The following is a 15,232-nucleotide window of genomic DNA, read 5'->3' as shown; positions in this document are numbered from 1 at the left end:
AAATGTGATCATCTGACCTGCTTTGGTTTATTTAGCCTGTTTTAAAGAGGAAAAGTTTCGTAATTAATACAGAAGATGCAGAGGGCCACAAAAAAGGGATTCAATAAACTTCTAGAGATGATTGCGTGTGTGTGTGTGTGTGTGTGTGTGTGTGTGTGTGTGTGTGTGTGTGTGTACTTTATTGCTTTTAAAAACAACTCAGGTGAGTCATCTTGGAAAGGTCACTGTGCAAATGATGTTTGTGTATTTGGGTGGATGATTGATTTCATTGACATGAAGGTGACTCACTGCTCCAGAGGATCACTGCACATTGGTGTGTGTGCGCGCGCGCGTGTGTGTGTGTGTGTTTGTGTGTGTGTGTGTGTGTAAAAAGCTTGTTTAACTACATTTGTGAGGTCCAAAAATGGAGCAAACTAAACTTGTTGGGTCTAATATGGTTTATTTGAGCACAGTCCTGGACCAGAGTGGAGGATTCATTTGTGATGGTTCGGGTTAAGGGTTTTGTAAGGGGTTTTAGGAGGTCTAGGAGTGCCTATAAATGCATGAAAACAATTTAAGTCCCCATGAAGATAGTAACATTATCTCAGTGTGTGTGTCAGAGCGTGTGTTTGAGATATAATTGCATTATTTATTTCATATTGATATAAAAGATGACTCCCTGCACTAAGGGATCATTGTGTGTGTGTGTGTGTGTGTGTGTGTGTGTGTGTGTGTGTGTGTGTGTGTGTGTGTGTGTGTGTGTGTCCCCATATAAATATGACATGAAGATGACTCACTTTTCCAAAGCAACTCTTAACAGCGATCCAGGACTGTGTGTGTCTGTGTGTGTTTGTGTGTGTGTGTACATATAAACTATTTATTAACCTCCATCTGGTTTTGTCAATCCAATTCTTTTTCCAAAGCTGTGTGTGTGTGTGTGTGTGTGTGTGTGTGTGTGTGTGTGTGTGTGTGTGTGTGTAAGAGATTGTATTGTTTATATGATCTTATTCTGCTTTTAAATTGGCAGTTGTTTCATCTCTGTAGTCTGATATTATTCTTTACACTCTGCCGTGTCCAGTGCTCTTGTTGTTGATCATTTGCGTTTAATTGAATTAGTTTTGTCTTCTTTCCTGGTTGATTCTAGTGAGGCTATGCAAGAACAACAACACCACCACAACACCAACAACAACACCACCACAACAACAATAACAACACCAACAACACCACCACCACCACCACCACCACAACAATAACAACACCAACAACACCACCACAACAACAATAACAACACCAACAACACCACCACCACAACAACAACAACACCACCACCACCACCACCACCACCACAACAACAACACCAACAACACCACCACCACCACCACAACAACATCATTTACACCACCACCACCACAACATCATTTACACCACCACCACAACAACAACAACATCATTAACAACACCACCACAACAACAACATCATTAACATCACCACAACAACAACAACAATAACAACAACACCACCACCACCACCACCACCACAACACCAACACCACCACCACCACCACCACCACCATAACAACAACATCATTTACACCACCACCACAACAACAACATCATTTACACCACCACCACCACCACAACAACAACAACATCATTTACACCACCACCACAACAACAACATCATTTACACCACCACCACAACAACAACATCATTAACAACACCACAACAACAACGACAACACCACCACCACCACCACGACAACAACAACCCACGCCAAACCTGTCTCTTATAGGAAAGCTTGGGCCCAGGCCGTTTTTGAAAAGAGAAATATTGGACCTGATCACAACTGATAGGTATTCAAACATTAACTGTCAAAACAAAACTTCTTGTTTGACCTGATCTCACAGTAGTTTTCCTCTGTGCCTGGCAGTGATGAATAGAATCCAACCTCCATGCCAAGGAAGTTGCTCCTCCAGGTTTCCTCCCCCCTGATTGAAACCTCCTGGCTAATTCACTCATCCTTTCAGCTCTTAAGTCCACTCGCTGTTACAGTGACGGGTCACAGACGCGACTTGTTTACGATCAGCTTTGTCGTTTGAACTAATGATTGCTTGTTTGTTACCACAGCTGCTAACGTTAGCATTGCTAATGTGCTTCCATTTGATGCTCCAAGATTAGTCTGCAGGTCTCGCTCGTGCGGTCTGATCATGGCCTGATCCGCTCGGCCATTACGCTTAATATTAAACAGACTCGGTGGTTATGGAACAGGACCCGGGCCTCATTTACTGATTTAAAAGTGGATCCATAGCTGAACGGGTCCTGGTTTTAGGTTTTGGGTCCGTAAGACCTTTGCAGCGTATCAGAAAAAACTCAGGACTTCAGTTAACATTTAATGCTTCAGAGCGCCTGTTGGGTTTGGATCAGCCTTCATTACTACTCTCTCTGGTCCAGAAAAAAGTGATCTAATCTGTTTCAAGGTTTCACCAGTTGTTAACCCTTTTTTTTTTGTCACACTCTCACACTGCGGTACCAGCAGTGTTGGCCTGTAACCCTGAGTCCTGTTTGGATCGCGGCCGGATTCCCCTGCTTTAGTATGCATGCTGATATGGGAGTGTGTTTTAGAGTGGGGGATTTTACAGGGGTTGCCCAAGGATAAGGGGCTGTTGGCACCACGTACTGTCACACACACACACACAAACACACACACACACACACACACAAACACACAGAGTCTGGTGTGAAAACTTGGCGAAGAAAGAGGGGATCACAGGGAAAAAAAGGGAATCACCATTTTCTCAGCCGTAATGTGACAGTGAGGTATTTCAAGAATGAGATATTATTTCAAACCCTCTTTCTCTCTCTCTCTCTCTCTCTTTCTCTCTCTGTTTCTCTCTCTCTCTTTCTCTCTCTCTCTCACACACACACACACACACTGTCCACACGGTGTAGAGATTGTTTGAATCCGACAAGAACGCTATGTTTGAACAAGTGCTTTAATCCCGTACTCAGAATAAAACGCTGTCTACCTTCAAGGTTTTTGGAACAGGCTGCTGGGTTTCATTTATTTTCAGACAAAAAGCAACTTCTTCTTTGATATTGGTTTTCGTCCTGTTACCGTCTTCGTGCGAGCAAAATCGGAGCCACGCCTGGAGGGAATTTCTCCAAATTTGGTACAAATGTTCACCTGAGCTGATTCGATTTTGGTGGTCGACAGTCAAAGTTATAAGCTAAGCTTTTTGCCAAAAAGGTTAATTCAGTATTACAGTAAATGGTGCCATGACATTTTACATACATTTTCGAAATATAAATGTAATGGAAACAGCCTCAGCTAACACAGAACACACATTGCAAATAGCTGTAATATTATTGTTCAAAACTCTTCATTTCCATTGTCTGTCAGTAACTTCTGTCTTCCTGTTTATTCCCTGAAATGAATTATTTAATAAATTCACAATTTCTAGTGCGATCTCACAAATCCAACTGCCTCTCATGGTCATACCAGCCTCTCCTCCTGGAAGAGGCGAGCGCAGAGATCCTAAAATGATATATAATCTTGAGTGACTGACACCATCTAGTGGCCACAGTAATTATGACTACACAAAGTAAGAAATCATATGACCGTAACAGAGAGCGGGAAACATTTATAGAAGGATGTGGAGGGACACAAAACAAGATCTTTCCCTAAACCATAGAGTTCTTGTTCTTAAACCCAACCACAGTGGCACTGAAAATGCAACAACACGGCTGTAACCTTCAGCTGGTGGAGACGTTCAACCACAAGATGGTAATTCTAGTTCTGCCTACACATCATTTCTCAATTTCTTCCATACATTTATCCTTTTCACCTTTCCTTTTTAATCCCTAATTTTTCCCCATTTGTTTTTATTTCTGTCTCCATTTCTTACATTTCTACCTGTCATCCAAACCCCCCCCCCCCCCTCCCTCTTTTCCGTTTAGCCTCATTTAGGTTTCCAGCCTGGTTTAAGCGGCACTTCCTGCTCTTCATAAATGATCTGTCAGGAGTAGATGTCTGTTTAAACTAGACGTGTCCTGTGTGGGCAGAGAGTCAGACTGAGAGCTGCGTTCAGCTGCTGTCGCTCTGCCCACACTGGAAATGTCTTCTGTAAACACCAGCCACTTCATCCCTTCTTGAGAAAAGATTATTATTGACATTTTATGAAAAGGAGGAAAGTGAGATTTACACAGTGGTAAGAAACATACGGGCGAGGAGTTGGGGGGGAGGAGTTGCAAGGCAAGTTGACATTTTCATAGCCTTCTTTCTCTCCTTTTTTATCTGTATGTTTTTAATCAATTTGTGTATTTTTCTCTTTTTTTTTTTTTTTTTTTTTTTGCTTCTTTACCTCAGAATATTTCTTTGTGTTGTCAGATTATTAAATCAACCAATCAACAACTTCCACCCTGCAAATCTCCCATCATCAGTGTTTTACTGTTGATGCGCGCTGAACCAAATTCACGGTGATTTGACAGTTCTGTGCTCTAATGGAACAATAATGTTTTCAGACGGTCATTTAATACCACAGCAAATGTCCCGAAAACAAACATTAAAACGCGTCTTACTCGTATTTCAATATTTTATTCAGTCGTCCATTCTTAAAAACCAATCAGAACCAGAGAAGTGTATCTTCAGAGCTTCTCTCTGCAAAATTGTCTGCTTTAAACGGCCATTTTACAGTTTCTCCAGAATGAAATTAAAGCCGGAGCTTTTTTTCTTCTTCTGTTTTTTGTTGTTGTGTTCATTAGTTTTCTATTAGCGGCAGGCAGGTGATAATTGGAAGTGACACAGATGGATGCTGGGAGGAAAAAGCAAACTTCCCTCTTGTTAGTTTACCGAGTCAGACGCGACTAGATGATCTACTGGCCAGACTGAGCTGAGATTGACCTTTTTTTTTTTTTTTTTTTTTTAAATTCATGTATTTATTTATTTATATTTTGGGCTAAACTTGCTTAAAAAACAAAACAAACCTTCTGTTTGTTTCCACTGGAGAACTATTCGTATCAGATCCAGCTCTCCCTCCCTCTCTCCATAAATAACCTATACCTCATATGACATCTTATTCAGCCATGTTACACCACAAGATATACTTAAACCCTCCTCGGCTCTCCAGAGGCGCATCATCCTGCGTAGTAGACCAAAGCCAGAGGGATGCGGGGGGGGGGGGGGGTGCTTGGTTTTCATTGTTTTATGAAACAAAAGCCACCGTGTGCAGTTCCTCCTGATAAATATTTAATGGGACGCACCATTTAGATCAAAGCCAACTCAGCTGTTGTGTTGATATGATTCCAAATATTCCTTCTCCGCTGCTCTTAGTCGGATCCTCAAGTACAAACAAACCTGTTTTCAAAAAGTTTCTTTTTTATTATAATTTTGTGCTAAAAACATTCCTCTCTTATCTTGATATGGTTTTAAAATGGAACGTAGTTGATTGTTTATGGGAAATAAGCAGCTCTTTTTTATTTTGTATTTAAAGGTGATGTAACCTCGAAATCTTTGATTAAGAGTTTTGGGAATATAAAAGTTAAAAGTCATCTAAGAAACCGTTGCTGCGCGTCCAGGAAACGCTCATGCTTGTTTACTCCTCACCGTGTTTGCTTTCATGATTTAATGGCCAGTGTTTAGTTCCTGTTTTGAATATATTCTTTTAATATCAGCCCAAACCAAAAAAAGAGAGCTGACTCCATCCTCTTCCTGTGATAGATTCATTTTGTCCAGGTTTAATTGCAATTGAGTTCAAGTTGTCGTAAAAAAGGGAGATCAACTCATCATAAAAAAGGGACATTTCAAGTCCTCACAGCGATAATAGAGGGTAATCACTCTGGTTTGCAGTGAATGGCATTTCATCGTTCAAATGCAAATAAAACTCATCAGCAGCCTGTAAGTTCATCAGAGGCTTTTTAGCTCTGGTGAACGACCTGATGTTGATCCCCACCTGAGTGTGTGTTTGTAGAGTCAGAGAACCGCAGTTGTCCTCAGTGTTGACTGATCACCCCACACGTTGTGTGTCCATGATGAAGCCTGTCTGAGGACCCTTAGCACCGGGTTAGCGTGCGTGTGCGTTGTGGCTTCTGCTAAAACAAAAAAACCTGGAAAAAACCAAAAAGAAACCTGTGTGTATCTCTTCTAGGAATCTGCTTGTGCTTGAAACTTTTGACATACTTTCCAGTATTTATGAGTTCATGAGGAATGACAGGGAATCTTTCCGCCTTGTTCGAGGACAATAGTCTTATCGTTTAATAATGCAGTAGCACCACCCACTAATGGTATCACACACTAAAGTTGCTTTCAGTATTACATAACACAAGGTGTCGCCATGAAGATACCTATTCTGTGTGTGTGTGTGTGTGTGTGTGTGTGTGTCCGTCCCTTTTACTCTCATCTCCTCTGATAGTCAAGCTGACTGTCCAGTATCACATATCAGTCTGATCCCAGGACATAACAAGGTTCAATTTTCTGTTTTTGTCTACGCACAATGATTTTTGGATCTATTAATTACCCGCCAATTGATTGCAGTATAGATTTGCCGTTTGCGTGCATCGATGAATCAGATTGGAGTGGCTGGGAATAATGGAGGCAGCAGCATCATCACTGATGCAAATTTGACCTGGATGTTGTCGTTGCTTGATCTGGAAATGAATTCATCCCAGCGGAGCATCCAGAGCAACCGCACATAAAAGTCAAGACAACACTGACAAGATGTGTGGGAAATGTTTGCCAACAAACATCCCAGAAAGCCAAAGGAGGAGGAATTGATGTGAGGCATGAATTAGAGATGGCGAGGGACGAGGAGAGAGAGCAGGAACAAAAGCCAGGCTTTAGTTTTGATTTGGTAGGAACATTACACCCTTGTCTGGTGTTAAAACTGTAATTATGAAAAGTATTTGATTGCCATTTGCGTGTCAATATGTCATTTGGGTGGACGTCACTGCGCCGTAGGGTTGATGGAACGGCGAAGATGATGATGATAATAATGATGATGATGATGATGATGCTGCTGTCAGCGGTGATGATGATAATGAGCCAAGCTAAATGGAGAGTTTGTTTTGTTGTTGTGTTCACTGATGCGCTTCACCTTTTCTCACAGAGGTACACAAGTTCAGCAAGCAAGAGCGTAAATAATGTGTGTGTGTGTGTGTGTGTGTGTGTGTGTGTGTGTGTGTGTGTGTGCATCTGTGCGCATGTGTTACTATGCAACTGAGTTGTTGTGGAGCGCTGAGTATGCTGTCTTTATTCGGGTGTGGCGTGTCTGACGGCATGTGCTTTATCTATATGTATGTGTCTATTAGCTTGTAGAGTATCCACATGTTTTATTGAAGCGTGTGTGTGTGTGTGTGTGTGTGTGTGTGTGTGTGTGTGTGAGTGTGTGTGTGAGGGTGCGTGCGTGCATGTGTGTGTATGTTTTTGTGTGTTTGACTCTTTATTGGTTCCCAGTGGGTCGAGCAGAGCTCTCGACCCTATTTCCTGCTGTTGTTATTGACATTCAGACCCGAGGCTCTGGAGACCAGACACTGCCTGGAGGAGCTTCCTGTCAACCACTCCATTCATCGTCGTTTCTACTGCGTTTTTTTCTGTTTTTTTTTTTTTTTTTTTATGTGTCTGATTTGGTTGTTGTGACCCGTGAGGTCAGGACCAGCCAGTAAGCGATGGCCCCAGACATAAACAAGCGGTTCCCAATAACTACTGTCCTTGACAGCGTGTTCAGAGTGCCCTATCAGTCAGTATAGATTCCATTATTGATTTCTGATCAATTTTGATATGGAAAAAAAATAGCCTGCAGACATTTTCATCAAAAACACCACTTCTATTATTCGGGGGGAGGGGGGGGAGGGGGGGGGGTAGATGCATGTGACTCAGAAACTCAAGAGTGGGGATTCTTCTGAGAGAAGGGACAGCTGTCCCAGGACTTTTGAAGATGCAAAAATAAATGACAGCATTGTTTGTCAGAAAAGGATGTGGAACCGATGGGCGAGTCAAGCTGGCTGTGGCGAGACTGTGTCATCATCTAAAATGGATGAAAGGGGAGAATATTTGTGCAACTTTGATTTTTATTAGGTTTTCTCATAAAAGATGGCTGCCTGATTTGAGAGCAGTGGTGCTGGTGGTGCCGCTGGTCCCAGCCTTTCTTCACTGATCATACTACATGACAACAACTGGCACTGTTGTCACGAATGAAGCCACACCACTCGTTCGCCTGCCTGGGCTCCTTGTTGTTAACTGCAAGGTAGTTGGGTGTATGGCACCGATGGATCGGCCAGGTTCTCGCCTGGAACAAGTTCTCCGTTCTTATCTATGCGCTGTGAGAACACGCAGCCATGCATGATGCTGTCTTGGATATTTGGGTGTGTAGTTGAGTTTAAAAACTACGAATATAATAATGCAGTAATGATGAGTGAGTTCTCATTATTGCTGAGGTGACGTGACCAAGGCTTCCTGTCGGCACAAGTAGGAAATGTCCAAAATCCTCTCTGTACAACATTTGGCACTACAATGTCGCCCAGGTAGAGGATTTCGAGCTTGACTTCATCCAATTTCCGATTTTGTACTGCTGAGATAAAAGCTCGTTTGCATATTTCGGCATAGAATTTCAAATCATTTGTATAAAAGGTGTTGTTTGCGTACTGGACCAGGGGGAGTGTGTGCCTTCTTCACCTGTAGCGTCTCCTTGTGGCTGAGGTCTGAGAAGCTTTGAAACGTCTGTTAAAGTGGGTGTGAGTGCCCCTCAGCAGCTGATGTTGAACTCTTCTACCAGCGACTGAGAGCCTGATTTGATTATTTGAATTGTGCGACCGTGACGCAGACCTGCAGCGAGAAAGGCCAAGACACTGAGTCAACCGTTCCTCCTTAGAAGCTTTAAGGCTGGAGGTGTTAATTAAGCATACTTCCAGATCCAACAGAAAATAAAAGACTTTCTATACTGGAAAAAATGCACCGTTTCAGTACTGGTGGTTCTGCATCATGATTTAGTTTTATGTGCCGTCAGCAATTGGCAGAGGCAGATTTTTGAAGTTGTCAAGACAAGTTGTGTTGTTGTGTTTACAGACCATGTAATAACTTGCACATCCGTGTGTGTTTGTTTTCCAGGTTACTACCAGAGTCATCAGGAGGTCCATCGCACACACGGCAGGAGAGGGAGGGCCACGCCCATCCACCGCCCACCCAGCCCTACAGCTGTTACGACCTGGATGACTTTGACGTCGCCTGGCTGGAGCTGGTCAACCACGAGTTCAGACAGATGGGTGAGTAGAAAACTATCTTAATGTTGGAATGATATTCAGTAAATACATTGAATCAGAATTAAATCAGTCCTAAAAGCAGTACTAAATCTGTTTAAATACAGGACTTCAATAAAAAAAAAGCCACCTGTATTGCACTGCTCATGTTATAATCATTAAAACATGTCAATCACTGCTTCCTCAAACTCTTCAAATTGTATTTTTTTTTTCCAAAATTCAAGTGATATTTATTGTAAAATGATAAAAAAAAAATCTGCAGAGAAAAGTACTAAATCTGCACCTTCACAGGGTGACACCAACAAATGCATTTTTTTGTTTGTTTGTTTGTTTTTTGGGCTGAGTCACCTCAAAGACCAGTTGAATTATCATTTTTCAAAATTTTCTCTTAAAGTTACAAAAACTGGTTTCAACGCTATAAAATCTGGGGAAAAAAAGTATCGAAATTTGTGGAAACTTTGTAAAAACTGCAAATGTTAAAATTCTCTGTTGGCTTCAGGAAGAATTGCTTTTTGGGAGTGAAGTGCTGGAAAAACAGAAAATTACAAAAAAAAGTTTCCTCAGTTATTTTGTAGTCAAGACAATATCAGTTGCTCCCAGGCCAATAAAATTAGCAATGAAAACAAAGCTTTTTCAGCCAAATGAGACCGTCTTCTATGATAAAATATGATCTCACTGCAATTTTCCTGAAGCTTAACATCTGCCTTTCCCCGCCCCCTCCCTGCTCGTTTGCATTCATATAATCCTAATTAGACATGTCACATCAAACATAGTCCAAGTCATATTTAGAGGAGAGTCCTGATGGATGCCTCCTTATACCGTAGATATGCAGCCATCCATCCTGTTGTCTTTACTCCTCTCCTCTTTGTCATCCCCTGCTTCATTGGGTTAGTTTGTCTTCTCTTTAACAGTTTTCTGTCTCCTCTCCCTCCCCTGCCTGGCTACAGCCTCCATTTTGCCATGGTGACAACTGCTGACCCCGAGCATCTCTCCCATCTCCACACTTTTATTCGATAGCTGTTTGAGTCCTTTCAGATAAAGTGTAGTAATCATGTTTATAAATCCCCGCTGGCGCTTCAGGCCTTATTTCTGAGATTCATTCTCTCTAAGACACACACACACACACGCACACACACACACACACACACTGAAGCAGGTTCTATCTCATAACCCTCAATCCCAGACCAAACAAACAGACGGCTGATTGGCTGGGTGAAGCTGCAGAGTCACGATAGGATTATTCAGCATCTTCTGTCCCACATCTCTGCATACTCCAGACATGTATAGCTGAGTGTTTATTTAAACACTGAACTTGATACTGGTCTTCCTGTGATTTGGATTATTTGAACATTTTCAGTTGGATTTAGAGGTGTTGTGATATTGATTTCCTGATTATTTTGCAGAGACAAAACTTGATCTCTTTCAGAAACCTAAGAAAGAAACCTGTTGGCTTTAAAGGAGCAGAAGCTTGTTATGATAGCTCAGGCCTTGCGGCATTATAGCACATTCCGTCAAACCTACGCTGAACAAAAAAATGCCAATGCAACACTTTTATTTTTGCAGCCATTTTTAGTTTGTTCAAGCCTGATGAAGGCTGTGTCGCCACGAAACATTCATATACTGTAGTTTCACACCTAAAGCTATGATGCATATTCCTCCCAATTTTGAACAAAGTCGCAAAGCTGCAAAACAATCTCATGTTACACTAAAGTACATAAACACACTTTCAGTGAGAAATAGGCAATGCACTAGCGGAATTTGCATTCATATTCCAGCAGTGCTCCTTGCCTGAAGTCTCCCCAAGTGCCCATGTTACACTGTATTTGATCTGTGCGTCTTATAAGAGACGTGATGGTGAGAGTAGCTGGCAGTCAGGGGCTTTGGCTCCATGGTCGTACGTCCACCTATCACGTCGAGCGATACTGTGTGCGTCTGCATCGCAGGAGTCAGATGGGTAATCCTCATCAATCAGAATGTGGTAGGTTCCTCTCCATTTTGGTGAAAAATGCAGTATTATACAATGGTTGGGACAATGCCATGGTTAAAGTCTGCTTAGGGTTTAGGCACACAAACTAAGTGGTTAACGTTGGGCAAAGATCCTGGTTTGAAATCACAAAGAAATAAATGATTACCAATGACGGCAAATGTCCCGATCGGCTCACACAGAGAATCTGGTTTGGTCGTCCTGGTCGTCTCAGTAAAGACACCCATCAGTAGGTTGACGTCTCGCTAATAGTAACCAGTACTGTCGCCTGAATCGCGGCTGCCTAAAGTCTCACTCCTTTCACTTCCTGCCTCACAATTACATGGCTTATCATGCAATTTGTACTGCATTACTTTTTTTTACAGGAATAACTATGATTTTATCATCATAACAGCCTGCAGGAATGTATACACACACAAACACACACACACACACACACACATACACAAAATGATGAATTTATATCTGCATATTATGCGTACTACTGGCACGAGGTCCAACAATGAGACACTGAAGATAAATCCACTGCAGTAGACACAGTCCTCAAACATGTGTTGTTCCTGTTTTGTGTGCGTGCGTGCGCGCGTGCGTGCGCGCGTGTTCAGTTCATGATGTGAATGTCAGAGCAGGTTAATGTCCAACCCTACTTCCTTGTTCTCGGCTCTTTCAAAAGCAGCTTTTAAATCCTCTGTTTCCTTCTTTAACTTCTTCTTTCAGGCCAAAGTTAAGTGAACGATTCCAAGAGTGATATGTGATTCAGCAGCAGATATAGAATTCCATCTTAAAGTTGATATTCTAAAACAATATAACAATTTATAAAAGAGTCAAAGCTGCGCTCCTTTACAACAAAATCCCATGACCCCATGTTGGTAAAGATCAAGAATCTGCAAGTAAAGTTATTTTTTTAATTTATTTTCGGGTGGGAAAAGATTGAGTGACGTGAATAATAGATAAACAACTTTATCCACTTGGAAAAACTCCCTACTAAATCCTTTCGAATAGATCAATAAACATTCCTCAAATACGGAGTGCAGGATGGCAAGAGCTTCATTACTCCTGCCAAGGAGTTTTTAAGACATAATGTGAAAGAGAAAATGTGGATTGATTAGCGCTGTATTTGGTAGCGAGAGAAAAATCTCCTCTGAAATGCAGAACTTAAAAAAACAATCACATTATAATGGGTTCTGTTATTATAAATCTGAGATTCAGAGATTATGGTTATGCAAATGATTTAATTTAATTTGTGTAGGCATAGTTCATTACTTGGAGGATTCAGGATTTGTGGCACAATCTACTCTCTTAATAATATTTATTTCAAATTACCTTTTTCTGATTTTAAACAACAATCCAAATAATCTGATATTTCAGAAAAAGATTCTCTTTTCACCCTCAATCTAATGCCTTGCTGCTAACCATTTTCTGTAATTATTTAAATCTCACTGCATGTAATGAGATCATAACGAGCCGCATCAGTTTGCTACTGCTACTGGAAACCCGACTGTTTACTTTCCCACTACCTCGAAATTTTTTATTTTTTATGGGACGAATGCTCACATTTTCCATTTAAATCAGTTTTCATCAACTATTAAGCAGCCTTAGAGCAAGGCATTACTTTGAGATGCAAATCACACAGGAATACTAATGACGGCACACATTGGCACAGTCAAGCGAGCTATCAGCAAAAGGGACTTAAAGGCGAATTTCATAGTTTCACTTGGCTGTGATTGCAAATGTGCTTGTAGTTACAGAGCACATGTGTAGCATGTCTCTGCTAAAGTCCACACGCTCCCACTTCCTGCAGCTAATTTCTAGCACGTTTCATCCTGAGCTGGCACAGAGAAAACAGACAGCGACCTTGTGAAGTGTGTGTGTGTGTGTGTGTGTGTGTGTGTGTGTGTGTGTGTGTGTGTGTGTGTGAAGGGAAGCATGACTCAAAATGGTCTGGACACTGAAAATGATTGAGGTTTTGAGCAGTTCTGTATGTGCTGTGTACTGTAGGTGTGCAGCTGCTCTCTGGCCTCTGACAGTTTTTGCGACCCAGTTGAAAACAGCCCAAGGCCTGGTACCAGTCTGAGGCCGTGTGGTTGGGAACCCCTGGTCTGTAGTATATCATTAGAAATCCTTGCAAATCACCGCTATCATACCATAGGTACATTTATACAGCTATATCTCGTATACTTCTGTCTCTATCACTTTAGTTTCTCCTGGGTTTATATCCTGAGAGTATTTGAGTTTGTATTTTCACCACATTTCTAATTGGCCAATATAACTGGTAGTTTAGCATTTGATGATGCCTGTTTGTATTATCAAAGATTACTCGATTTCTAAGGATGGAGATCCGAATTTCTACAAAATGAACCGTTCAAAGCGAGCCCAAGGCTGCACACGTGACACTCCTGTCACTAATGGTATCAAACCACAGCCGTGATTTGTGTTGTTTATTCATTTCATCTCATTCTGAGTGTCCGTGTGTTTCGCTGTCATTTGCTTCTTCTTCTGTTTGACGTAAAAACCGAAACGGACCACGGCCATGACCCGAAAAACCACAATTCAAACCCAACCACTGGCTTGCTGCCCCTTTTAAGTCCTAATGTTTTCATATCTGCAATTATATACTTAGCGCAAAACAGCATAAAACACATGATGAAGACACACGTCTCAGTCAGATAAGTTGTAATTGTCCAGGTGTAGTATTTTCTCCCATATTCATCCCTCATTCCAGCAGTGATGTCATTTTGGAGCATTGATGGGAGGGGATCTGCTGCCCAGGAGTAAAAAACACTAATCAAGTTTTCTCATCCACAGCTTTGCCGGAGTTGGACGAGCTGACGATGGAGTTTGTTCTGGTGGAGCTGGAGAGTGTGTGTGAGGAGAAAATGCAGCAGGCCATCGAGACGGAGGAAGGCCTGGGCATCGAGTACGACGAGGACGTGGTGTGTGACGTCTGCCGCTCGCCGGAGGGGGAAGATGGCAACGAGATGGTCTTCTGTGACAAGTGCAACGTTTGCGTTCATCAGGTCATTGTTTCATATCACTTCGAGCGAATGCACTGTAATGTGAGCTTGCATAGTTTAACTAAGGATCCTTGTTTTGACTTTTTCAAAATGTACATCAAAAAAAGAATGGAAAATAAAAGTTCAATGCTGCGTTGCACAAGCAAAATAACGATGACCAGATTTGGCCGCTTTACATCCAGCTTTACATGTGGAATGACATGCATGACCATGTTGTATACAGCACCAATATCACAAGTGGTGCTTGTGTGAAAGAAGATCAGTGGCTGCCTCACTTTACCGCTATATTAACAAAAGACTGTGAACCTGATCCACTCCAAATTGTAAGGGGCTCCTCCTTGACCCGCGCTCCTTCACCCTTTCACTATGGAACATTTTTGTAAACCTGCTGATGCACAAACACACAGCGCAGACAACAGAACCTCCCTTCTGGATGAATCATGTTAAACGTCAGTGAAACAGTGAGGTTGCTGCGTGCAAGCGCGAGCCGTGTGAATAGAGCCGACGGGACAGATGAGTGGACGACACAAAGAGAAACGATCAAATGATTTCTTTTTTTTTAAATAAGGTTTCTTCATCAAAACCAGTCGGGTCAGTTGGAAGTGGGAACTTTTGGCCTCACTGTCTGATTGCGGGGGCTTCATAAAGCCTCACTGTGGAGTGGAAGCGTCTTATAAAACATTGACTTGTTGCTCCCGGAGCGTATCGAGTAGATTCCTCTCTTCAGTCTTCAGTCTTTAGTAAGGTCACCTCCCTGAACCACCGACCCTTCTCACTCAAGTCTTTTGTTTGATCAATAAACTGCTTTAATTGCCTCTAATTAAGACGGAATACTCGATGTCTCAATGTGTTTCTGTCTGTCACGCTGAGAACATCCTGCTCGTGTCTGGTTTGTTTTTCCATCAACTATTTTTATTGACTGACAATCAGTCAACAATTTCAGCTCTAAACATGCTGTATCTCTCCGTCAGGAGGGAGGGATAATAGATTGAGACCTGCAAGGAATGT

The 15,232-nt window shown here is 41.9% G+C and overlaps 1 protein-coding gene across 3 annotated transcripts in view; it reads left to right on the top strand.

The window, feature by feature from the left end:
* The window catches only part of jade2 (jade family PHD finger 2), a 160,524-nt gene that overhangs the window by 78,411 nt on the left and 66,881 nt on the right, over positions 1 to 15,232 (top strand). For all 3 annotated transcript variants that reach the window (XM_086226383.1, XM_086226382.1, XM_086226381.1), the window contains 2 exons: positions 9,078 to 9,232; positions 14,016 to 14,227. In XM_086226383.1, coding sequence (XP_086082509.1) covers positions 9,078 to 9,232; positions 14,016 to 14,227 — 367 coding nt within the window. The remainder of the gene's footprint in view (positions 1 to 9,077; positions 9,233 to 14,015; positions 14,228 to 15,232) is intronic.

Source organism: Aulostomus chinensis, chromosome 15, assembly GCF_037954235.1.
Source record: "Aulostomus chinensis isolate RoL2024-O1b breed Wild chromosome 15, RoL_Achi_v1.0, whole genome shotgun sequence".
NCBI classification, from domain to species: Eukaryota; Metazoa; Chordata; class Actinopteri; order Syngnathiformes; family Aulostomidae; genus Aulostomus; species Aulostomus chinensis.
The sequence above is the reverse complement of the archived record's forward strand: the minus strand, read 5'-3'. Positions and strand labels throughout refer to the sequence as shown.